Raw genomic sequence first — 26212 nt, forward strand, 5'->3', positions numbered from 1 at the left:
AGCAAGTTTCTGGCTATCTGTCCCAATACATATGGCGCATTCATGGGCAGGTCTCTCAGGTGACATCTCCAGAGACCCAGATTTGCTTTCCACGACACCTGGGACAAGCCTTCCTCTGCCCAGTGTGTGTCTTGGTGGTGGGTTTACATGAGAGAAGTGTCACTGCACCGAGGGGCTGCTGGGATCAGTGTTGACCTCTGTTGTCATATGATACAAGGTTTTGTTCAAGGTGTTTTCAAAATAATAAGCTTGTTGAAAACAGTGTTTTAATCCAAAATTGAATCTTACAGAAATGGCTTCCTTAGACAGTGGCTGTGGGGCTACGGAAAGACAAAGGAGTCTTTGTGATGTAGGGTAGAGCCTCCACAATGGCTTCTTATCACTGGTAGGGAAGGGTAACTTGCACTGAGGTAAGCAGTGGGCGCTCATGGCCAGAGGTGGCTCCTGGGATCTGGGCAGTCCCAGCACCCTCCTACTATCCGCCGGCACGAGGTATCAAGTTTTCCACACACTCCTGGCTAGGACCACCAAAACAGAATCTCCGACAGATGGTATTTTCAAACCCAGTCCTTACATTTCTGCGAATATGGCTTTATGGGAAACTTTCCAATTCTTTAGGTGTTTGATTAGGAAGGTAAATTCTCATTTGAGGGGATTCCAATTTCTGCAGTTTATTTTTTTTAAAGAAAAATTGTTTCACAGTGATTCTATGTTTATACCTTGTCCTAGGAGACTTAAAGTTGTTAAAAAATAATAGGACCTTTACTTCCTAACAGATGTGGACAGACGGTCATCTAGAACAGTGGTTTTCAACCTTTTGCGGATGGGCACAGAATTTCTGGTGGACTAGCACCGGTCTGTGGACCAGTGGTTGAAAACCACTGCTGTATAACATGATAGAATCTGAACACTGCTTCTATGACAAGTAACTGTGATGGGTTTTATTTTGATGGGCAATTTCTAAGGAAACAATCTTAAAATCAACACTTGGGCATTGATTTTTTTTTTCAGCTGATTATATAGAACTCATCAAAATTAACAGGTTTTCTTCCAAACAATCATCATGGTTTTAAAATAATTGCTATTAAGTATCCTTCTATGTGATGATAATAAGGACCATGATATAAATATATAAACTCTAAGCTCTGATAGTTAGAAAAATGAAAGGTAGGATGGCTGTATTGTCAGTAGAAAGACTGGAAGATTCTTAAAAGCACCAGCTGAGAGATGAAAGTTCTGGCCTATCAACCGGTGACCTTTGTATTATGTCATCAAGTTGGACATTGAGTGGGAGTGGAGCTAAGAGACGTTGGATTGTCTACTGAGTTTCATGATTCTTTATTCCACTCTCTTGTCATTTTGGTTTTCTAGCTGAGATACTAAAACTAAGATTAGAAGACCTGGAGAAGGAGAAAAACAGCCTGCACTTCCAGCTTCCTTCAAGGCAGCCGGCCCTTAGCAGCCTTCTGGTCTACCTGGGTGCACAGGCAGAGGCTGCCTTGCACTGGGCCGCACAGTGGTAAGTTCTTGGGTTACCCACCCCTCCACTCCTCTCCTCTCCTCTCCCTGGGTCCCTTCCTCTCTCAGCTCCTGAGTAGTGAAGAGCTGGGAGGGGTTTAGCTGGAGAGACCCTTGGGTGCTAATTTTGAAAAGCACCCCTTTGTTGGTTGGATGGGTGGATTCCCTTCCCGAGTGAGAGTCCCGTGTCAATCAGCCCTTTCTGCCAGTTGACAGGGATAGGCCCTGGACATGTGCGGTTAAAGTTCCCTGGAAACCAGCCTTTTGAGAAGGTGGAGGTGGGTGTCCTCTTGTCAAGGGCAGCTTGGTCTTCTGTCGTTGTGTTACCCTTTGCCTTCTCAGTTTCATGGTTGATTCTGTCGTCTGTCTTGCTCTCATTCCCACTCCCTTGCTCACCCCTGGGGAAATGCCTTAGTTCTGCCCTAAAGTCTGGGGTCTGGGTCATCGCCATGGTCTCCTCGATAGTGTTCCTGATTCCCATATGCTTCCTGCTCAGTCATCTTTCACAGTGCCACCAATGGCAGTAACATGCCACACTCAGTGGCTCTCTGCCTTCAGGGTAAAATCTGGGCTGCTTAGGATCACAGCCACAGCATTTCCAATCTGGCTACCAGCAGCCCTTGGTTTAACTAGCCATCACCAGTGCCCACAGCCCACACATACTAAAGTATTAGAAGTTGCCTAAGTGCTCTTAATGTTTCTAAGTTCAAACTTTGCACCTGACCCACTTTTGTCATTACCATTCTTGTGTAGCCCATAAGTCAACGTCTCCCTCTTGAACTGCTGGAGCAATTTGAGTCACCTCCTGTGTTGGGTCTTAAGTAGATGTTTCCCTGAATATCTGTTTACTCTGAAAGACTACAAGATCCTGGAGGACAAGGCTGCATTGTGTTTATCCTTTATGCCAAGAGACTGGAACAGTGGCTAGCCCACAAGACATATTCCATGAGTCTCCACCGAGTGAATGAAAGTGATACATATGTGGTGTACCTGTATATAGGTTGCCAAAGATATACATGAATTCCTATTGAGAGAGAGAGAGAGAGAAAGAGAGAGAGAGAGAGAGAGAGGGAGAAAGGGAAGCTTCACTCTGAGGTGGTTCAGTTGCCTGGAGAGAATGCTTATTCAGCCTTCCTTCTGACTCCCTAGCAAGGACTTCCACAGTGTCTTGACAGAACCCTGGCTTGGAGGCCAGGATACCTGAGTTCTGGTCTTACCTTTTCCTCTAACCCCCTGTAATGACCTGGTGTAGTATCCTAACTTCTGCACACTCACTTTCCACATCAGAAAATGAGAGGGTTGAATTAGATCACTGTTTGCCAAATGCCAGTTGGTTATGTGTTATCTTGGCTTTTCTTTTGCCAAATCCACTTGTCTTATTAACACAATTAGAAAATAATGACTCAAAACGAACTTCTCTCCTTGTTTTTATAATGCACATTAACATTATTACATAGTTATTTGTAATTTAAAAAATTGTATTTCAATATGCCAAATGCCCAACTAGCCTGTGACATTTTTCATCAATAGGATTAATGGATTTGCAGGTCTCCCCTAAACCAGGGGCTGTGGCTGCAGTTTTCACAGCGGCCACCAGCTGGGCTGGAGCTCACATAAGCCTAGAATTTGGACAGAAAGGTTTCTCACAGACCAAGGGCTCCTCTGAGTCAGCGGGACACAGAATGTTTTCCAATGAACAGTACTTTCTTTCTTTGTAGAAATAAGATAGTTGATTGACTTGGAAAATTTTCAGCTAATTAATAACACAAATAAGTGTCTCCTAACCTTTTGGGATCAAGTATTTCTTTGAGAACCTGGTGAAAGCTGAAGACTTCTTCTGTCCTCAAATTGCGTATGCCCAAACATACTAGCGACTGCATGCAGTTTCTGGGTCTTTGGAATTTAGGTTAACGAGATTTTGTTTAGAATAAGATTTAAGGAAATGTGAACAACCAAGTACAATCGGGCACTGCAATTTCATTTTCTTTGTAACAATCTTTGTTTAATTCAACTTTTTAAAAAGCACAGTTTAACTTTCTGAGTCTTGTGTTGAAGACCACCCTGAAACCCCACCTGATTTATTTGGGTCCTTCTAGCAGCCCTTCTAGCTGCTTCCTCTGTGGGTTAAGCAGGGATGGCTCAGTAATGTAAGTGGGCCTCTGCTCAGTGGGCACAAATGCAGCATGGTTTTACACTTCTCTAGTCTTTGTTTTGCTGTTGAATACATCTCTCCCATTTCTTTATATCTTGGACAGACAACAAATGTCAGGGTCATTTTCAGTTACTGATGTTCATTCATCCATTCCAGTTTGGAACATCACTTGTACATCCAGTTCAAATCTTTCCCTGGCCAGTGTCTGTAGTCTTCTCCTTGCTGGTCAGTGCTGCCTCCTTGGCTACTAGAGGCTGGGAAGCCCCGCGTATAGGAGTCAATACACTTGCTTTCCTATGGGACCTAGGCATAGGTTCCCCAGGGACCACCACAGGGCCTTCCGCTGTCCAGATCCTGGTGAGAATGGAGTTCTCTCCTCCTACCTGGGCATCCACGCTTTTCACATTTAACCCAGCCCCTTTCTGTGGGTCCCCTTGCCCAGTGGCACACTGTTGTGAAAGTAACTTTTGTGATGTCCTCTTGATTCATGGGAAGCTCACATATCTTTGGGAAATGAATGGTGGGCATTCAGGCTGCCCTGTTACTGACCTTCAGACTTCCATGACTCTCCAGTTCCTTTATCCAGAAGATTCCTAGGAGGATTGAGCCCCAGTCACCCATGTGGTGATTAGCTCAGTAATGCACTGTTTATGGATTTTTCCTCTTTCTCACTTTCTCACTCTTAAGTTTTATGAACCACTTCTCCAAAAAAAATAAAACAGTCCCAACTCGGACCCCTGCTTCAGACTTTGCTATTGAGGAACCCACACTTAAATGCTACCCACCCTGGAGAATCAGATTCCAGTCTTCCTCCTAGCAGGGCACGCCCATCTTTATGGGTGAGTCCAGTGGGTTTCCTTTTCTCCATTTGGTTTGGGTGGAGAGCATATTTGCATTTTGCCTTTCTGAGGGAAGGGGTCCAAAAAGCACCTCTCGTGAAGATTTCACTTCCTGCACAGCCAGTGTGTGTGTGTGTGTGTGTGTGTGTGTGTGTTGAGAGTAGTTAGTGGTTGTGGTAGCAATGCTCGTGTAGCTCCTGGAAGGGGCACCCCTGCCCACAGTTAGAGATAGAATGGGGGGCATTTAGGCCTGTATTTTTCTGTTTTAGCTTCTAATTCTGGAGCAACAGGAAGATCCCACCTTGACATCCTGTCATAACAGTGATCAGAGGAGAACAGAGAACCATCTATTCTTGCTCTAGTCAAAAGAAAGTTATTTTTCCCTTTATCCTAGAGGAACTTTGGCTTGCATTTACATGTATGACTGTGATTTTCTCACTAATATTTTGCATTTCTCTGACTGCATTCTACGTATTTTCCCACTGCATCTTTACCAATGTGAATAGTAAAATTGGTCATATTTACAGCCTAAATTGTGTGCGTGCATGTGTGTGTGTAAAATGGCCTTTATTAAACACTTTTCCCCCAGTGGACTACTTAAGACACCAGTAAACAAAATACAACTGAGTTTATTTTTAATTTTTATTTTTTAAGTGAGAGGAGCGGAAATAGACTCCTGCATGTGCCCCAATTGGGATCCACCCAGCATCTCTCATCTGGGTCCAATGCTTGGACCAACTGAGCTATCCTCCATGCCTGGAGCTGATGCTGGAACCAATCAAGACATTGGCTGTGGGAGGGGATGAGAGAGAGAGAGAGGGGAGAGAGAGAGGGGAAGAGAAGAAGATGGTCACTTTTCATGTTTGCCCTGACCGGGGATTGAACCTGGGATGTCTGCATGCTGGGCTTGATGATGCTCTATTCACTGAGCCTACCACCCAGGGCCATAGCCGTATTTAAAAACGAAAATATACAATGGTTTTCCAATGGGACTTACCAAGAGCTCTGGGTTGCCTCTCCACATACTTCCTGCTCACACACTTTACGATGGAAACAGAAGAGATAAATGCTGTGTAGCTCATGATGCTTCTGGACTGAGCCATTTCCCCTCTGATCCCTTATTCCTTCCTCTATTCCCTTTGAAACACATCGTTCTTTATTTCCACCTAATTGCCCTGTCAGGAACCCATACCATAGAATTCAGTGACAGTCTGCTGTAAGTCCACAGATGGAATGAAGGTACATTGTGTAAAGACTAGAAAATCATTGTTACAGACACATTTTACCAGAGATAAAAAATGAGAGGGCAACATTATGATATGGTACAAAAATGATCACTATCAAGGCATAACAGGGTATGTTTCTGGATCAGAGCTGGAGGTTAGATGTCAGGTGGGCACCAGCATGTCATGTGTCCCATTCCCAGGAGACCCACTGCTGACCCTTGTCATCGCCTCTAGAAGAGAAAGGAGGAAGGAAAACAGAGAAAAAGAAACTGAGGTGAGCCACAGAGGACTCCTCTCAACTGATTTTAGGATTAGTGGATTATAAATACAACTTCCCAAACAAGGTCTTCCATGTCACCCTCTTTAGCTCAAATTCAGCTGACGCCTGTCCTTCTGAAGCCAGTTGGTTGCGCAACACTTTATAAACCCAAATAACTATGCACATTTTCCTCTTGTAGGGAGTGAGACAAGACTGTATAAAGCAATGATGCTCAGTTTTCTAAGGAATATGACTTTTATCCCATTCTCCTTTCTTTTTGGACCAAAATCATATATTCAAAGGAAGAATAGTAACGTGACCTATACACAATTTTATATTGTAAAATTGCATGCCTGGCAATTTTACAATATTCAGTTGTGCTGTCAGAGTGGCCTCCATAATTTGTGGCACTGTTGGATGAGGAAGCTAGCTCTAGATGTAAAGCACACTTGACTGATTATGTGGCTGGTGCAAACCATTTCTGTATCAGCACCTTCCCAGAGAGGGAGAGATGGAAACACGGATGCTGTATGACATCAGTTTGATGGACTGCTCATCACTGGGAGCAGCCATCAGCCAAGGTACTCAGAAGAGCTGCATTCAATTCATGTTGCCAGAAATAGTCATCTCGACTGAGGTTTGCTTAACTGTGACAATGAGAGCGTTGGCTGTGCTAATTTGGGTCCTTTCCTTGACTGAAATGCTACCTTTCCAGTGTTGGCACAAAACTGATTTTTCTTGAACAATGAAGCCTGGCATTCCTGTCTGGGAGAGGGCCTCTCTCTGCTACACGCACAACTGTACAGACCACAGCAGTTACCACAAGCGATTTTCCATGGACATTATGGAGAAAACAGCTGTGTTAGGCTTGCTCACTGGTTTTCCAGCTGCAAACACTTTGCTAGATTAGTGTGCTCAGGGTGGATTGCAGATGGCAGATCATGGAATGCCTGCCTGCCACTGTGAGAGGCCTAAGAAGTGATTTCCCCTGCCTGTTTGCTCGTCTGCCATTGTGAGAATTAAACGGTAATGGCCCAAAGCTTTTGGCCTCTGCAATTTCTCTGCCATCTTCCCCAATCCAGTGTGGACCTGCCTGGCCTCGGCCACTAGCATTACAGACGTCCTGGCAGGTGTGTTGTCTGGCCACTCCTCTGCCCAGTTGGCATTCTCCAGATGCTTCCAAAGGCAGCTCTCTGAGTAAAGGATAAATGCTGGAGGGCCCTGGGCAGGCGGCAGTGATATGGGTTCATCACGGGTGCATGCTCATTGTCCACCGGGCTCAGGAAATGCTGACACTCAATTGGTGTTTCAGTCTTAGTGTCACTGAGCTCACAGAGGTGACGTGGTGAGTGCTACGCTGGGATAAAAAATGTTCTGTGCAGTTTGGTGCTCAACTGTGTTCAGGGCTGTGGGACCTTATTTTATAAATGGTTTATCTTTCCTTAAATGCTTAGGGGAAAGATAAAAGTAGAAAGCCAGGATTTTCCCAGCAGTGGACAGCCCCAGAAGGAGGACTGCGTGCCATCTCAGGTCTAAATGTGAGGTCTGAGACATCCTGGGTCCCCAGCAGCCTGAGTGCTGTTCTGACATCCCACTCGCCTGTTTCAGTTCTCACCCCTGCAGGATGTATTGTTTTACATACTGACTAGTTAACAGCAGTGATGCTAATTGGGACTGACACTAGGGATGAGACATTGAAAATATGAAATAGAAAGGGAACAACATCGTCGAAGGAAGAGGCAGCGGGGCTCAGAGGACTGCAAGTCTGAAAGAGGCAAAGCTGTCTCTTGCTTCATTACTGAGCTGCCGTGTATCCTGGGGCCATCACTCAGCCATTTGTGGATGGCTTCCTGTACCCGGAGTCAAAGCCTGAGAGATGGAGAGAGGAGTTTTGGTTAATCACATGGGCTTTCCTGGTGGATTATAAATAATGTGATTAACCATAATAGGGAGAATTCCCAGTTCCCCTCCTGTAGCTCCTCTTAGCTAATTTCAATTAGATATTGATTTCCTTCAATAACTCTCATCCCAACCCAGATGGTATCTATTTAGGAAATTCAGGAAACAATATTTGCATAAGCAGAGAAAATTGGGAAATAAATTTGTACAAAGAAGTGATCTAATACAATAGAAAGATGAATGTAAACAAGTTCTGAACTTGGTAGGCCACGGACTCATTAAATCATTCAACAAATATCTGCTAAGCCCCTGCTCAGTGCTGGGCATTAGGGACAACCCGTGAGATGGCTCAGTCTCTTTCCTCTGAGGCTCCGAGTTGAGAATAGGGGCTGTGTGAACAGGTGAGTCAGACACTGGGGCCCAGAGGCAGAAGTGTGTCCAATTCCTGCGATGTCAATAGATGATGATGGTTCTGTTCCAGAGACGTCCTCTTCTGATACATCTGAAGAACTGCAGAAACAGTCTATATTTTTTAAAATCAAACATATATTAGAATTTTACATTCAATATTTGTATGTTTCAAGTGTACAGCATAGGGGTTAGATAGTCATGTACTTTACAAAGTTTTCCCTGATATTTCCAGACCCACCTGACACCATAGTCATTACAATATTATTGCTATATTCCCTACACTATACTTTACATCCACATGACTATTTATAACTACCAATCTGTACTTAATCCCTTCACCTTTTTCACCCATCCCCCCAACCCCACCCATCAGCAATCATCAGTTTGGTCTCCATATCTATGAGTTTGTTTCTGTTAAGTTTGTTCATTTTGTTCATTAGATTCCACATAGTTAAATTATATGATATTTGTCTTTCTCTGTTTGACTTATTTCACTTAGCATAAGACCCTCTAGGTCCATTCACGCTGTCACAAATGGTAAGATTTCTTTCTTTTTCAAATGGCCAAGCTTTTTGTTGGGAAAACGGCTGTTAGGCTTGCTCACTGGTTTATGGGCTGCAAGCACTTTGCTTGGTTAGTGCGTGAGTCCGTGGCAGCACCACGTGTGTATAATCTATGTAACACTTTGGGTGCTTTCCCTCAGGGCAGCAGGTTGTGGAATGCAGATGGTGGTTTGCCTGCCCACCACTATGAGGGGCCTGAGAAGTGGTTTTCCCCTGCCTGTTTGCTCATCTGCCGGTGTGAGACTTTATTGAACATTAATGGCCCAACGCTTTCCGCTCTACAGTTTTTCTACCACCAGCCTGAATCCAGTGTTGACCTGCCTGGTCTCGGCCAACAGCATTAAACCTTAAAAAAAAATTTTTATTTATTGATTGATTGCTTTCAGAGAGACAGAGAGAAGGAGGAGAAAGAGAGTGAGTGAGAAAGAGAGAGAGAGAGAGAGAGAGAGAGAGAGAGAGAGAGAGAGAGAGGAAAGCATTCATGTTTTTCCACTTTGCTGTGCCTTAGTTGTACATTCATTGGTTGCTTTCACATGTGCCCTGGCTGGGGATCAAACATGCAACCTTGGTGTTTTGGGAAGATGCTCTGAGTAAGCCAACTAGCCAGAACCTACCACAACTTTTTTATCCACTTGTCTTTTTTTCCCCTATTTTTTAAAAAAATATTTCCAACAGCACTGTGCAGTTTTATTAACCATTCAAGTACAGTAGCATCTGGTAAGATCGGGACAGAATTGGGATTTAAAAGTGAACAGATATTCAGCACCTAACAATTTGAAAGAAGCCAACTATATACTTTTCACAAACATGTTTCCACAGAGCCAATACAGTACTAGCCATTGACCCAGTACACCAGGTGTACTGAAGTAGAAAAGATACAAGAAAAATAGCTACATTAGAAAGACTTCAACACTTTAGAAAAAGAGCAAAACACTTTCAGTTTCTCCCTTTATCCTCTAAAACAACACCGTACAGTCTGGATCTACCTATGGTCCTACATCAGCTTCTAGAAGAATTGTCAGGAGGGCAAAAATAAAATGACACTAGCCAGTACAGTCTTTGGATATTTAGGAAGGGGAGTGGGGAGAAAGTCAGTTCTCAGAACAAATTAGTCAGCTTCAGTTTCATCAGCAGGATCTTTGGACTCTGTTCTTCTGCACTTCTTCAATGTGCTTGTCCTTCTCTCGCAAGCGCTGCAGTTTGGCAGCCATTTGTGCCTCTTGGTTCTCTTTGTTGACTTCCATTTTGTGGGTCAGTTTCTCTTCTGCCATTTTACTGAAGTTGTTCTTCTCGATTGCTTTCTGAAGCACTTCTTTCTCATGCTCTCGTTTCTCAGCAAGCTGCTTCAAGACCTCAGCTTCATGGGACTTGCGTCTTTTTTCTGCAGCTTCTAACTTCTTCTGAATTTCCTCTAGGGAAAGATCCTTCTTCTTCGGAGGGGAAAGAGGGACTTCTGGAACAGATTCTTTTGATCTAGGGCTGAGAATCAGCTCAAAAGCCTGACCTGAGGCACGCTTCTCCAGTTCTTTCACCTGGATATCAGAAGAAGCCATGGTGAACAGAAGACAAGAGCCTGGCAGTATATCCTACACAATCCAATGGCAAGGAAAGCCCTCCTCCCTTTGCTCCCACCCAATCTGCGGCCATCCTGACTTTCTGTGTCCCCAATTGCCTTCATGGGTTGTTAGCCTCCCGGGGCCACAGTCACTGGGCGAAGACCATCGCGGGGAGCGGGCGCAGCCCTGGTCTTGCGCAGTTTGGCCCTAAAAGCACCCAGCTCCCTGGAGGCGCCTCTCTGCCCCTCCAGACAATGGGAACCCCAGCGGGGCCGCGCCTGCAGGGGGAGTGAGGGAGACAAATGGGGACCCACGCCCCCTATTGTCTCCTCAACCGCAACTGGGGTCCAAAGTTGGGGGCTTGCCCAGCTGGTCGCGCCCCCAGGGAGTGGGGACAAAGCCCAGGCTCCGCCCGAGCCACACACAAAGCGGAGCGACCCCAGCCCGTCAGCCTCTCCGGGACCCGCTGCCCCGCCCGCCGCCTTCCAGTAGAGGGCGCCACGAAGGCCCCGCTCCGCCCGCTGGCTGCGACCCTCTCGCTGCCCCCAACCTCCTCCCTCCACTTGTCTTCTGATGGGCACTTGGGTTGCTTCCATAGCTTGGCTATTGTAAATAACACTGCAATGAACATAGGGGTACATATATTGTTCCAAATTAGTGTTTTGGATTTTGTAATGCTGGTGGCCAAGGCCAGGTAGCATTGGATTTGGGCAGAGGGTAGAGAAACTGTGGAGCCTGAAAGTATTGGGCCATTATATTTAATAGAGTCCCACAACGGCGGGCGAGTAAACAAGCAGAGAAAACTGTTTCTCAGGCAAACCGTAAAAAATGGCCACTCACGGTGGTGGGTGGGCAGCCGGCAATCTGCCATCTGCAATCTCCTCTTGAGCACAAGCACCCCACTGCCTTACATAGGCTATACACACATGCCTCTGCCACGTGGTCACACACTAATCAAGCAAAGTGCTTGCAGCCAGTATACCAGAGAGCAAGCCTAACACAGCTGTTTGCCCCAACAGATTTCTTTGGATATATACCCAAAAGTGGAATTGCAGAAGTGGTAATAAGGTAGTTATATATTAAGTTTTTTGAAGAACCTCCATACAGAAACATTCTGTGGGGCAGCTGTGTTAGGCTTGCTTGCTGGTGTACCAGCTACAAGCACTTTGCTTTATTAGTGTGTGAGCACCTGGCAGAGGTACCTGTGCATGGCCTATATACGGCAATGGGTGCTTGCACTCAAGAGAGATGGGGGATTGCTGATGCGTGGATTGTCTGCCCGCCACTGTGAGGGGCCATTTTGCTGTTTGTTTGCCTGAGAGGAGGTTTCCCCTGCCTGTGTGCTTGTCTGTGGTTGTGAGACTTTATTAAATGGAATGGCCCAATAGTTCCTGTCTCCGCAGTTTTTCTACCGTATGCCTGAATCCAATGTGGACCTGCCTGGCCTTGACTACTGGCATTATACAGTCCATCTTTAGTCTTCATTGCTCCATGTAAGACAGAGGACAGTGTGTCCACTGGATGTGAGCATGGTGCAAACATTGAGACATGAGAGTCTGTAAACAGCAAGCTTTCTGCAGACAGAAGGGCCTGTATACAGTAGGTACTCAGTGGTCATTTGTTGAATAAATCTGATCCCATGATCAGCCATACAGGGAAGCCATTATCATCACCCTCATCCTCATCTTAAAAATGAGGCAGTTAAAGTAGAGAAAGGTTTAGTGAGTCCAAGAACAAAGCCAGAAAAAGCAGGAGTGAGGCTGGAGCTGTGGTTGTCTACCTCCCAGGGGGTGTTGAGCCCTGTCATTCTCAGCTGTTCCTCATTGAACAGAGAGCAACAGGCTTAAATCAGTGGGTGTGGAAGCACATGACCGGAAGTTTATGATCTTGCAGGGGCCTAAGCGGCGTGTGGAATCAGCCTCATGTGTAACTGACTCCTCGCCATTGCTCTCTGTGGTACCAAGGGCAAGTCACTTAACCTCCCTGACATGGTTTCCTCATTGATAAAACTGGTAGTAATATCGTCCCCTTAGGTCTGCAGTGGGAAGAGAGTGTGATAAAAATGATAGTGTCACTTGACTTAGGGGGAGGTGAACACACAATATGGTGTACAGAAATGTGTTGTAGAATTGGGCACCTGAATTCTATATGTTATGGTAATGAGAGTCATCCTAATAAATTCAATTGAAAAAATGCTAGTGCCTGGGGTATAGTAAATTCTCAAATCATGAGTTCATTTTATAGTCGATTATCAGTTAAAAATTTTTACTATTACTATTATTATTTGCCTTGAAGCACATGGAACAGAGAGTAACAGGTCTTAAAATAAATGTCTGATTTGTGTGGTATGTTACAATAAGTAAGCACTTCTTAAGATGATTCAGGAAAACCAAGGAATATGAGCTGGGCTTCTTTTTTCTCAGCTGCTGCTCTGACTTAGAAAAGCTAAGCAACGTATTTTCTCCCATGGGTTCTAAAAATATCAGGTTGCTTCTCTGCAGTGCTTGGTGGACTCACGCGGTTTTCAGTGCCACACGGAGATTGAGGAGATGGGAGAGTGGCTTCCACCTTTCAGCTCCTACAGTGGGGGTTTGAGTCTTGGTGGAGCATTTTACTATGACCTGTATTTTCCTGCTGGTATGTTTGTCCCTGCTCTGTGCAGGACCCATGTCTTTTCATGGCTGTGTCCCTAGCACCCAAACATAGCCCACGGCACGTAGTAGGCTAGCTGAATAATGTGTTTTCCCTTTGCTGAATAAATGAATGAATCAATGAAGTGCATTAGAAGTGAAAGGAGAGGAACAAAGCACATGTATATTAGGGACAGTTACTAATTTTTTTTGGTAAGACTTGTGGAGGTGGTGAGACCCTGCGAATGTCCAAATTAGAACTTGCAGTGTCACTTCTGGTGGTGAGTCCTGAGCTCAATACGTGTGTGGCAGCTGACATCTGGCTCTGTGACAGGAGCTTCTAGCAGAGGGGGGGATGGGTTTAGTTCATCCTCAGACCGTCGGAGAAGCCATAGATACCTGCTTCTCTGCAGAGAAGATGCCCTTGACCATTAATGTATAAATGGTGTTTATTTAAAATGCAGACATGCCTGTTTTGTCCAAAGTCTACAACAGGTTGACTGTATTCAAATATTCAAGTCAATTGTGCAGTGACTTAGTGTATGGGGTAGAAAACATTTTTATTATGGTTATACAAACAGTACATGCTCAGAAAACTTAGAAAATGAAAGATTGGCCATAAGAAGTCATCTTGTCACTCAGAGATGAGAACTGATAGACTTAGTGGATATTTTCCTATTATATACATGTTATTTTTATAATAGTTGGTTCATAACATACATATTACCATAACACCTGCATTAAAAATAGCAATATACACTGAGCATTCTTTATGCATTTATAGCTTCTTTGACCCAGTTTTAGTGGCTGTGCTGTCCTCCTCAGGGAGGCTGAGCTGTGGGTTATTGCTTTATCCTCATTTTGGGCCACAATTGCAGTGTTTTCAGTTTCTGGCCACTAAGAAAAAACTGTGGTATTTTTGTAGCTAATCTTTGTGCACATCTCTGATTATTTACATACAATGAATTCTTAGACGTGGGACTGTAAATCCAAAGTTGTATTATATTTCAAATCTAATTCTTATCTCCTATGTACACCAAAGAGTTGTGGTTTATGAAAACTTTTGCCAGTTTGTTAGGTAAAAAGTGACATTTTATGTTATTTGAATTACCATTTTGATAATAAAAATGGGTTATAAATTAACCTTTGCAATTCCTTTTTTGGATTTGATAGATGTGCTTGTCTTTTTCTTCTTGACATGATAAAACTCTTGACATTAGCAAGATTCCCCTTTTTCTGTTACATGGGCAGTATAATATTTTCCCCAACTTGTCATTTGCCTTTTAATTTTAGTTATGCTGTTTTCTTAGACATTGTTTCCTTGAATTTTTGACATAGTTTCTCTGTCCAACTGTGTGGCATTAGAGAACGACTATTTTAAGGATGAATTTGTCACCCTTGGATAAATACCTGCAAACTTTCTGCAAAGTGATTCACAGCTTTGGACCCCAGCTCATACCACAGTTCATCAGCATGGCTTTAACCAGATAGGCCAACTCCTGCGAGAACAAGAGAAAGAGCTCAACAGATTTTAAGTGGTTTTGAAAATTTTCTTAGCAAAACCTTTTTGAGAAGCTCTGACCCCAGTATCTATGTCTCAGTCACAGCTTTTTAATCTCCATGACCAAGATCAGCCCTGGAATTTGGCTCCGTCCTGATAGTCAAGGCAGTGCTGTCCAGTAAAATATAATGCATACCACAAACATGATTTTAAATGATCTAGTAGCCACATTAAAAGAAAAAGAAGCATGTAAAATTAATTTAAAAACATATTCAATTCAATTCAATATCGCAAATATATTGTTCCTACATATGAACATAAAGTGACCATTAATGGGATATTTTGCATTCTTTGTTTTCTTACTAAATCTTTAAAACGTGGTGTGTTTTACACTTTTGAGCTGTGTGGCTATGGGCTGCAGTAGTGGGTGGTGCAGGTCTGATAACAGCAAGCTGGTTATGTGGAAAAGCCAAAGCCTCAACAGATGACAATTAAAATGGAAACTTACATGAGAGACCTCACCCCCCCCCCCCCCCCCCGTGACCTTTTAAGGATGAGAACAGCTGAGGGCCACTTGGTGACATCTCTCTCTTTACATTCTTGTAGACCTGAGTGTTTCAGCCTCTCCATTTCTGTGCCAACAAATATGTTTTATCTTACGGGCAGGGAGGACACCCAAGCCCCGCTCAGAAGGGAGCCCGCTGTTCAGGACGACCTTTGCGTGCCCATCACTAGACGAGACTGGCTCCTTCAAGAAAAGGAGCAATTGCAGGTGAGTAGATGAAGGATGTTAAAGTAATAAATCATTTTTTTCTTATTCACTTAGGCCAAATGCAGCAATGTGGATCTTGGCTTGAGTGATAATTAGCGCTTGGCTGTCCACTGGAGTACAAGATGGTGGAGATGCCTCCCGGGCTTGTAGGAATCTCATTACAAGTGAGGGGCTGCAGCTCAGCAGCCTGGGCGCCTGCTTTGATCTCCCTCATTACCTCTGAATGTGCTTCTCTGCCTGCCAGGCCAATTTGTCACCTCTTACCAGTTTGACCTTTAGAAAGAGCCAGTAAGGAATCATTTATGGAATTCCTATCAAGCTGGACTGTGAGGTGTGGTGGTGGTGAGGAGGGGGAACTGTGGGGTTGGACCAGGCAAGGTAGGTGTATGTGGGAATGACTGGCAGACCTCATGTGGGAGCTCTGGTGGCCCCCAGCAGTGGATGGATCACCCAGGGGCTAGAAATCTAGCAGCAGCACTGAGCTAAAGCTGGGGACGGGACAGGGGTTGATCAGGAACTCTAGAAGTTGACAGGCCCCCCCCCCCCCCCCCGCAGGGATGCCTGGAGCTGAATACACCTGCTGGAGCCTGAAGGCCTTGAGGCAGGAATGGGGAGCAGGAGGAAGCACGGATTGGAGTCACCCTCACTTCTGAAGAGAGCATAGGACTTTTATACCCAGGTCCAAATCCTGGCGTAGGCCCTAAAGAGCAGAATGAAATGAGACAAGTTCATGGGAATGTGGGCAAGTTACTGGACACCCCCGTTCCCACCCACCACGCGGAGTATGCTTAACGTTTGAGTTTATCCATCCAATGCCTACAACAGCAAGGGGCAAAGAGAGAAGACAGTATGGCAGTTGGAAATACTCTCCAGTAAGCTGAGCACTTACATGGTCAGTGAGCATCATGGCAAACTTCGGACATCTGACAATGTGAAATTTGGTTTTTGGTTTAGTCACCAAAAAACATAATTCCAGATGAGGTCAGAGTATTCGGAAATAATTTTAGCCTAGGGTACTCAGTGTTTGAAGAGAGTGTTCTCAGCAGAACTCTGGGGGAAGGTGGATCTTTACTTACTCAGCAGGTGTTTATTGAGCACCTACTGTGTGCCCGATACAAACATAATAAATACCTAATTGTTGACCTAGTGTTTTGTAGGTGGTAGAAGCCACAGTGCACAGACCCACATGATGGGAAGAGAGGGATGAATGGGGCCTGCTTATTAAGATATGAGGTTGAAGCAAGAGCTTGAAGGAGAAGAGGGAGTAGGCCTTGCAGAAACCCCCGTGAGCATGTTCCCAACAGAGGGAACAGCTGTGTGGAAGCTGCAGTGGGGCATGGGCCTCTGGGTTTCATGGGAGCCCAGACAATAAGATCAGGTGCGTTCAAGGTGTTATGGCCATAGACTCATGGGAAGCCAGGAAGCCAGTTGGAGAGAATAGATAGAAGAGGCCTTGTAGGGTCTTGTGGGCCTTGGTAGGGACTTGGGCTTTTCTCTTATGGGAATAGGAAACCACTTTGGCTTCTATGTTAAGAATAGAGTGTAGGGCCTCTGTGGAGAACAGTATGGTGGTTCTTCAAAACATTGAAAACAGGATCTCTACATGATCCAGCAGTTTCACTTCCCGGTATAGGACCAAAAGAATTCAAAGCAAATATACTGCTCACAAAAATTAGGGGATATTTCAAAATGAATATGAAGCTATAAAATATCCCTTAATTTTTGTGAGCAGTATATGTTCAAAGAGATATATTCACAGCAGAAATTATTCATGATAGCCAAAAGATGGAAGCAACCCAAGCGTCCATCAGCAGAAAGATGGATAGACAGAATGTGGTCCCTCCATACAACGGACTATTACTTAGCCTTGAAAAGGAAGGAAATTCTGACACAGGCTACAGTGTGGATGAACCTTGAGAATATTTTACTCAGTGAAAGAAACCACTCAGAATCAAATACTGTCTAATTCCACTTATATGTGGTCCCTAGAGGAGTCAAATGCATAGAGATAGAAGGTAGAATGGTGGTCTTCAGGGGCTGGGGGAGGGATCATGGGCAGTTAGTGTTTAATGGGGATAGTTTCAGTTTTGCAAGATGGAAATACTTCCATGGGTGGGTAGGTGGTGGTGATGGTTGTACAACAATGTGAATGCTATTGGATTGGACAATTAAAAATGATTAAGGTGGTAAATTTTATATGTATTTTACTACTGTTTTAGAAACTGAAAAAGAAAGAAAAAAAGGCTATGGGAAGTCAAAGGTGGGAGGGAGATTAGTTGGGAGACATATTAATAATACAGGTACCTCTTCTTAGTTGGCGGTGAATCCTCAATAGTTCCTCAGTCTCTCTCCCTACCCCACAGGAAGTAGGGTCAGAAGGGAGGATTTGTGGGTGATCTGACCTTGGGATTGAGAGAATGTGGGTAAGAGATGGAAAGACCCCCAGGATTAGTGTTCTTATCAGCCAGAAGCCAACTTGCAGAACACAGGAGGATGTTAATTAAGAGTCTCATTTGAAATTCAGAATCCTAGGGGCCATCAGATGATTATCTGCGGTAAGGTATGCACACAATGGGTGTCCCATTACCTGCTGCTCCTTTTAGTCACTGACCTCAAGATTGTATAATGCTCTTTGAAGTCTTTGGATTTGGGTTTGCTATATTAGTGGAAATTAAATATAGTTAATATTTCCATGAACTTCAGACGACATGCTGTGGCATCTCATTATTCTTCCAATGTTGACTCAAAAAGCCATGCTTTTTGCTCTTTCTATGCACGCTAAATTTTCATGCTTGGGGACTGACCTACCAAGGATTGTGTGATTTTCTTTTTTGATCTGTGACTTGTTTTACCTGCTTAGCTCCTATCTCAAGGGATGGTTTTTGCTGCCCTATATTTTGACTCTTTCATTTAAGTAAGCCATTTATGTATTTGCTGGGTTCTTCCAAGACAAATAGTTGGCTTACCTCCCCTCCCCTGACATAGTTATTTAATGCTTGGGAGGGAATGTTTTTCTTTATGCCAACTAATCAGAAATATAAAGCTGGCATGCTTTTTCCAGTTCAGCAAAAACTCCCCAAATCTGCCTGCCATGAAAGGGGAACTTCTCGGTTCACATGCATATGGCTGACTCGCCTTTAAACGATTCATTATCAGCAGGAGCATGGCTGATTTAGAAAAATCTGGTCTTTCTTTTCTCTACAGAAAGAAATTGAAGCCCTCCAAGCCAGGATGTCTGTGCTGGAAGCAAAAGATCAACAGCTGAGAAGGGACATAGATGTGCAAGAGCAGCTCCTCCTGTGGCAGGGCTGTGACCTGAGTCTGCTGATGGGCAGGCTGTCCCTGGGAGAGCTGCGGGAGGTCTGCGAGGCCGTGCAGGACACCTTGGCCTTAGCCAGTCAGATTTCCCTCCCTGCAGGACCACCCGAAACCATAAGGAGGTACCAGTGATTTCCTAACTAATTTTGGATTGCTCACCTCCTTGACCTATTTAGGGGTTGATTTAGTCTGCTGTCTCTCGTCTTTAAATATTTTCCAAGCAGAGCTGTATTTTTTCAGTGGTATCACTGTCAGTATTTTGAGCAGGAAAAGTCATTATTGTATGGGTACAGTCTGAGCATACAAGATCTTTTACATCCTGGCCACTCAGCCCACCAAATGCCAGGGTCCCTCTCCATTATAGTAGGTATACTTCCATTTCCAAACACTCCTTTGAACTCTAGTGGAGCTCAGTTGAGTAGAGATTCAGATACCAACCTTTGCTACTCTCTGGAGAGAGGTGAACTAAACCCCTTGCCAAGGGAGAGGCTAGCCACTCAGAGGAGGAGACCTTGCAAAGACAGTGCTTTCGTCTGGAAGAAGGCATGATTATTAATGAGAGCTGACATTTATGGAGGGTTGACCTATGTGCCAGGCATGGTGCTAAGCTTCCCTCTCTGTATTGCTTCTATTATTATATTCATTTTGCAGATGAAGAAAAGGAAGTTTAAGAAGGTTAATACTTTGTCCAAAGTCCCCAGGAATGAGAGACAAAATTTACACTTAAACTCCTGTTCATTAATTCGAAGTCTTGTTTTTTATGTACTTAATATGGAGTGAGAACTGTCCCTGTGTTCTGGGTTGTGGAACATCTCCAAGATACATTTCTACCTCTTGCCATTCAGGAGATCATAATCTTATTTTTGGGAAAGACAGACCTATACTGACACGTGTTAGAAAACTGGGTGGTTTCCAAATGTGCGTGCAGCTGGGTAGTCAGTGCTGTGGCCACAGAAAAGTTGAGGGGGAAGTTCTCCTCAGTTAGTACACTGAAGAAAATATGCAGTCAGCTTCACTGCCTGTGCTGGTTGAGAATACAGACTCATTCAACCACTTATTACTGGGAGCTACTTACTATTTGGGGTATGAGATGATGATAATACTACCTACCTTATAGGGCCATTATATGGGTAAACTGAGTTAATGCACATAAACATGTTATAACAGTGCCCGAGTGGCAGCAAGCACTTTGCTATGCTTGTCATTTTTATTACGGGGATTTCAGTGTCCTGAAAGGCCTCCAACTGCCTGTCCCAATGTGTCTTAGACTATTTAGGGGATAACTGTCTCCTCCTACATGTGTATCACATCCTCTCTGGCACGTACAAGCAAGCCACAGATGCTATTTGAGGGAGTTGCTTAGGGCTTCCTCCCATTCCCCTGCCAGCCCTGACACTTCCCTGCAGAAGACTAATTCCACGGCTCCTGCCCATGAGAATGGAAGAGATTGGACTGTTGCCAGATTTCAGCCGAAGGAAATGAACCATTGAACATGGCTTGTGCTGTCCCTCCTGCATCTTTGTTTGTGTCCTTACGCTATTGTCTCGGTGTCTGGGCTCTTTCCTACTCCTGCTTCCCTTGTCGTCCCGTGGAAAGCATTACACACACACACACACACACACACACACACACGTACATACACAAAACATGTATGCTACAAACTATAATTATATTATCATAGGCATTACAGTATACATTATATATAACATTTAAGATGAAACCTGCATGTAGATTTATTTTTATATTTATAAATGTGAATATTTAGATATGCAGCTTAAAGCTCCTTTTTTAGCCCCTCCATCCAGATGTGGCCCACTTAGCTCTCCTTTCACTGTCAGTAGCACAGAGGTCTGTTAGCCCCCCCACCTCCCACAAACTCTCTGAGGGACAGAGTCAGAGCCCACTGTGGTGCATCACAGAGCCTCTATGCTTTGAGCTGGATTCCTAGGACATATCCCTGCAGGGGTGCCCGGAGCCTGTACAGAGGGTGAAGGTGGCAGAATGGGTGCTTTCTCACTTGAACCCCTAATGTTCAGAGCAGCCCAGCGTGGTAGGCAGGCTGCTTTTATTATTCTCATTTTCTTTTATAAAGCTTTTATACTTTTTCAATGTGAGTTGATATTTAATATTATTTTGTATTAGTTTCAGGTATACAGCATAGTGAGCAGACAATCATAGACTAAAATGTTTCTCTCAATGTTTCCAGTACCCGCCACCCCTACCCGGCACCATGCATACGATTACATTACTGACTGTTGTCCCTGTGCTGCACTTTATTGTTCTTTTCACTTCATAGATGAGGGAACAAAAACTTGGAGTTCCCTTAGTGAGAAGAGACCTTATAGACATTTATGGTTGCCGTTGGGTGTGAACCAATCAAAGGAAGTTTCCACCTTGAGAGCCAGGGAGGTTATTTCTGTCTGAAGCACAGAACGCCACCCTGCACTCAGGCCTCCTTGTTTCTGGTCTGTGATTCTTCCCAGGCATTCCAGCTTGCCTTGTAATCAGGATGAGATGCAGGAATAAATGTGTGACTTTTGCCCAGCAATCCAGTGCTCTGATCCATTGAATGGGCTCTTAGAAGACTTTTTCCAGTTTGTGGAGATCAGATTTGATGACAGTTAGGGAAACTGGATACTGAGGGTGATTCTTGAACATGATGCTATGTTGTCTGGAGGCTCCCTGGGGAGGACCCCTCATCCCTAGATCCAAGTGCTCCCACGGAGGTTACAGAGTCTGGGTCAAGAGCAGGCTGTCACTTCTGCGCTGAGATGACATAGGAAAACCTGAGTATCTCAATGTACAGAACCCACAAGTACTCTACGTAGAAGGAAATATTGGGAATGGAAGGAGTAAGAGGTGTATAATACCTGTGTGGTTCAAAGATAAAGGAAACATGGGCAGTTTAATGGCCAGTACATAGTGTGGCTTCTCCTTGTGGTGAAGTCACTGTGGGAATGAGCACTCAGTGCAGATGCTCGCTGTGAGCACAGCCTGCTAGCACAGAGGCTGTTTCATGTGGCTGGAGGGTGACCAACCTGAGACATCCTTGTGATCTGGCTGACCCTTGACATTTCCTTTACTTAGTGGTACAGGGACATACTTCCCTGTCTTGGGGCAGTCTGAGGTGTGCAGGGGCAGGTTTTGATTGGTCAGCTTTCTTTCTTCCATATACAGAAGTCAGACATGGTGCTGGTTTCTACCATTGTTATCAACTGGAAAAACCCATCATTGTTGTGTGAGCTTTCCACGTAAGAGGGAAGACACGTCTTTTCCAAGCTCATAGGCTATGGCATGGACTCCGAGAAATTGAGCATTTGCAAGAAGCTGATGTGAAGTCTATGAGGTTGCTTGGTCTGATATTTTTAACTAATTTTACATGATCCCACTAACCTAGGTTTGTTTTTTTTTTGTTTTTTGTTTTTTTGGGTTTTTTTTTTTTTGCTACGGAGTATTGCATATCTTTTTGAAGGAGCTGACTTGGGACGTATAGCCCATAGGTGCCCAACACAGAAGAACACATCTTATATGCATCAATAGCTCTCTCTCTCTCTCTCTCTCTCTCTCTTTTATTTAATGAGAAAAGTGTCTTTTTAGATGGAGAGATCCAGACAAATTGCGAAACAGGAAAAACTTGAAGTCAGGTTGCAGGGACTGGTATTGTCACAAAAAAAATCTGGAGAAACAGACCACGCAACATCATAGCTATTATTATCATCCATGAAGATGACACCTAAAGGCCAGCTGTCAAGACAGGGTTCTGTGTGGAGAGAAGTCGGTTCTGAGGTACTCAGTTCAGTCATGTGCAAGATTGCAGCTTGAGAGCATTGCAGCAAACAGGTTTCTAAGCACAGGCAACCTGGGGCGACCGGGCAGGCACTTGCTTGGCTGGGAGCAGCCACCAGGGCTCCGCAGAAAGGATGAGGGGACAGAAGACATGAAGGAGCCAGAGGAGCCAGAAGCTCTGTCTGTGAAATGAAGGCTGGAACTGGATAATACTGGTGGTCCCTTCTGGATGCATTTCATATTTTGTGGAATAGGTTAAAATAAAACCACTTTAAAAAATAACAGTAATTCTGTCCCTAATAGCCCCCAAATAAGTTCCTCTGTCATGTTCCTTGGGCTGACTCCAACGATCCAGAAGCCACAGTGCCCCAAGCCCTCCTTTTCTAAGTGAGTCATTGCTGGTCACTAGCACATCACGAGGACACAGACCAGGACCAAAACCCATGCTGCAGTTACTGAGCCTGATTTGAATTTGACTCACTATTTCATCCCCACTCCACCTCCCATTCCCTCTGGGAAATTATCATTGCAGACGAAGGAAAAAGTTTCCAAACTACAACCTGGAAAAGAAGGGACAGGTCTGGAAAAGAGATTTGAAGCTCCCACCTGTCTGGACATAGACGCCACTCACGCCAAGAAAATGGGACCTGACTTCTGTTGTTTGTTGAGTGTGTTGGAAAAATTCAAGGGAGCAATCTTACCTTATTTACAGATTTTTAAAGACTTCTTCTTGTTCTTCTTTTTTTTTCACAGAGACAGAGAGAGTCAGAGAAAAGGACAGATAGGGAGAGACAGGAAGGGAGAGAGATGAGAAGCTTCAATTCTTTGTTGCAGCTCCTTAGTTGTTCATTGATTGCTTTTTCATATGTGCCTTGACCAGAGCGGCAGGTGGGGGGGGTACGGCAGAGTGAGTAACCCCTTGCTCAAGCCAGCAACCTTGGGCTTCAAGCCAGTGACCATGGGGTCACATCCATGATCTCAGGTTCAGCCAGCAACCCTGCACTCAAGCTGGTGAGCCTATGCTCAACCTGGATGAGCCCATGCTCAAGCCAACGATCTCAAGGTTTCGAACCTGGGTCTTATGCATCCCAGTCCAATGCTCTATCCACTGCACCACTACCTGGTCAGACTTAAGACTTAATTTTTTTCTAGAGTAAATTTACTATGATTTTAAAAAAGAACAAACTAGGGTGAAAAATTAGTTGTGTATTTTTAAATATTGTATTTGAATATTTTACAAATTCTGCTGTCTTGTTTTCTTCAAGGAGTTTACAACAGGGATCTATTATTATTATTTAGGTAGTTCTTATTGGGAGGCTTATTATTTGTAGAGTTACGCATTCCTCTTTCATAACTTAGGTATCAGATTATTTTCAACAAGAGCCCCATGGATTCTCTGAGATGGGCGATAATCACTTTCATGTGATTGTAGCTAGTTCTAACCTTGCGGCTATGAGTCAGCCCTTGGCATGCATGAACGTGGGTGGCCTATTTCAGAACTTTTTCTTCTGGTCCATTTTAGTTTTTAGTTTCCATTATTATCCCCTTGAGAACTGAATTCTGTACTGAATTTCTTTGTAAGCTGGGTGTCTTCTACAACCCTCTCTTCCTTTTCATCAAATTTTCTGATTCTGACATACCCGAAGAAGATTTACTGTTTGCAGGTTCCTCCTCTAACTTCTCGGATGTTAATTTAACATGGTGGATGAAGCAGGTCTTCAGGCCTTGAGCTTAGCGTGACAGCTTGTCCAGCAGGAGGTAGCTCAGTTCTCCTCACCAGGGCCCATTTCAAGGGGATGTAGGGGAATAACCCCAGGTCAGAACGCCGGCTCATCACTTGCTGGGAGTGCAGTTGTTGAGAATTCTTTACCTACACTGCTAACGGAGTGACTCATCTCCCTGTGCTGATTCCTAGGCTGCTGGATAACTCAAGTCAGAACCTCTGGCTTCCCTTTAGATGCCTGGAGGGGGCCCTGCACCCCTATGCAGGAGTTGCTTTTGCGGAGGTGTTCTTCTTGGCTGCCACCATCCTTCCCAGTTTGTACTTCTTCTTTGAGCCTTTGATGTGGGTATTTGAATTCCTCCTTCAGTGACTTATTTAGTCAACTGGATTTTTTTCCTGCTGTTCTTTCATTTTGTTCATGAAGGGTCTATTTTTGTAATCTTCATCCAATATAAAATGTGTTTAGTTTACCCACTGAAACAATTTAAGAAATGAAATTGAAAACATCTTCCAGTTTCAGGAATCTGATTGAGCTGTTGCTTTGTTAGCAGAGTTTGGAGAAGCCCGATAGGGGTGTGAATTGCTCCCATGTGCTTCTGCTCTATGTACACTTGTTCTTAGCCAGACAGCAGGTAATTAAAGGTGATTCAGAAAAGCATCATACGCCCAACGCAGAAAGTACAATCTTTTGGGCAAGCTTCATAGTTATGAAAAGCACACATGCTTAGAAATTGAGAGGAAACAACATACATTAAAAAAATTTAGTATTAAATAGAAATGCAAGCGGTATAGGGTATTTCTTTAAAACAGTCTAAGAGCAATAATGGGACATTACTGTTTAAGTAGTTGGAATTAGGACATCTGAAGTTGCCTTTGATTACTTACTAGCATAAACCCCCCTGGATTGTAATGTTTGCAGCATTGAACTCACAGGAGTTCTGTGAGGAAAACTCTGGAGCCCAAGAACTGAAATCTTGTTTGAATGTTCAAGTACATTTGGTTATGACAATAGTTGGAAGTGTGGAGCCCCCTGGTTATATCTACCTGTCTTTCAAAAACTAAAAGGCCAGTACTTTACTTCTGATTGTAGGTAAAATGGTCTCATTAAACAACCTGGGAGAAGGGGAGAAAAAGGGATAAGTTTTGATTGGAACATAAGGCCGCTAATACTTTTGACTCCTGCACTCATTTCTTCTTGATTAGACAACTAAACTCTCTTACAGAACAAGTGTCTGCAAGTCAAAATGTTTCTGGCATATAAATCATAGTTTCGTTTGGAAGAAGATTATTTGCGAGGCAGTGAAAAAGATCTGGTTGAATTAACACTAGGAGTATTGGGATAGGCCAAATGACAAGTTAACTGGATTCAATTAAGCTGTGATTTTTGATGGAACTAGACTTTAGTGCAGGCTGGGACTCTGTAACCTCAGGCAGTGTTTCCTCAGGGGGGATGGAAACTGGTAAGGGATGTCATGGGGTGAGAGGGTGTGTGTATGTGTGTGTATGTGTACACATGTGTGTGCATGAGTGCTTTATCTGACTCATATCAGCAAATCTGGAAAATTCTGTATCATGACTCTTTTTCTCTCTTCAGTATCTTCACATAAGCACCTTGACCCCAGGATGGCTCTTTGCCCTATCTTTCTTTGCCATTCCTTTTAGGAATGCTTATAGGAGTTAAATAGGTGTATTTTACTAACCCTGTAAGTAGTATGAATATTCATATACGTCCTTGTGCATCCTGGCCATCCAGAGTACGATTGTACATGTGTAGGGTAACATTAAAAAAGGGCAAATGTATGTTCTTCTTGTTTCCATAAATTGGTATAAAAAAAACATGATTTTAGAGGTTACACCCACCGCATTCCTGGATACAGTTTCAAATAAGCCCCCTGCTGAGATCAGTAAACAAGACTACCTCCTTGTTAAGAAAACAAATAAATCACTCTTCAAAGCGGCTCTACTAGAAAAGCCAAATCCGACAGTGGATTACAAATAACAGCTGATGTCAACCCAAGAAGACCTAGAAATAACACAACTGAAAATTGGAGGCAAACAA

General features: G+C 44.0%; 2 protein-coding genes across 2 annotated transcripts in view; one reads left to right on the top strand and one right to left on the bottom strand.

Moving 5' to 3' along the window:
- DISC1 (DISC1 scaffold protein) overlaps positions 1–26212 on the top strand; it is a 440648-nt gene that overhangs the window by 72114 nt on the left and 342322 nt on the right. The window contains 3 exon segments of the mRNA XM_066360151.1: positions 1372–1519; positions 15221–15326; positions 18531–18766. Of these exon segments, the coding sequence (XP_066216248.1) occupies positions 1372–1519; positions 15221–15326; positions 18531–18766 (490 nt within the window).
- LOC136403887 (stathmin-like) lies at positions 9542–10456 on the bottom strand. The gene has a single exon (XM_066383224.1). It carries the CDS (start codon positions 10418–10420, stop codon positions 9995–9997), a length of 426 nt encoding a protein of 141 aa, XP_066239321.1. The 5' UTR covers positions 10421–10456; the 3' UTR covers positions 9542–9994.

The sequence above is a fragment of the Saccopteryx leptura genome, chromosome 1 (assembly GCF_036850995.1).
Source record: "Saccopteryx leptura isolate mSacLep1 chromosome 1, mSacLep1_pri_phased_curated, whole genome shotgun sequence".
Classification (NCBI taxonomy): domain Eukaryota; kingdom Metazoa; phylum Chordata; class Mammalia; order Chiroptera; family Emballonuridae; genus Saccopteryx; species Saccopteryx leptura.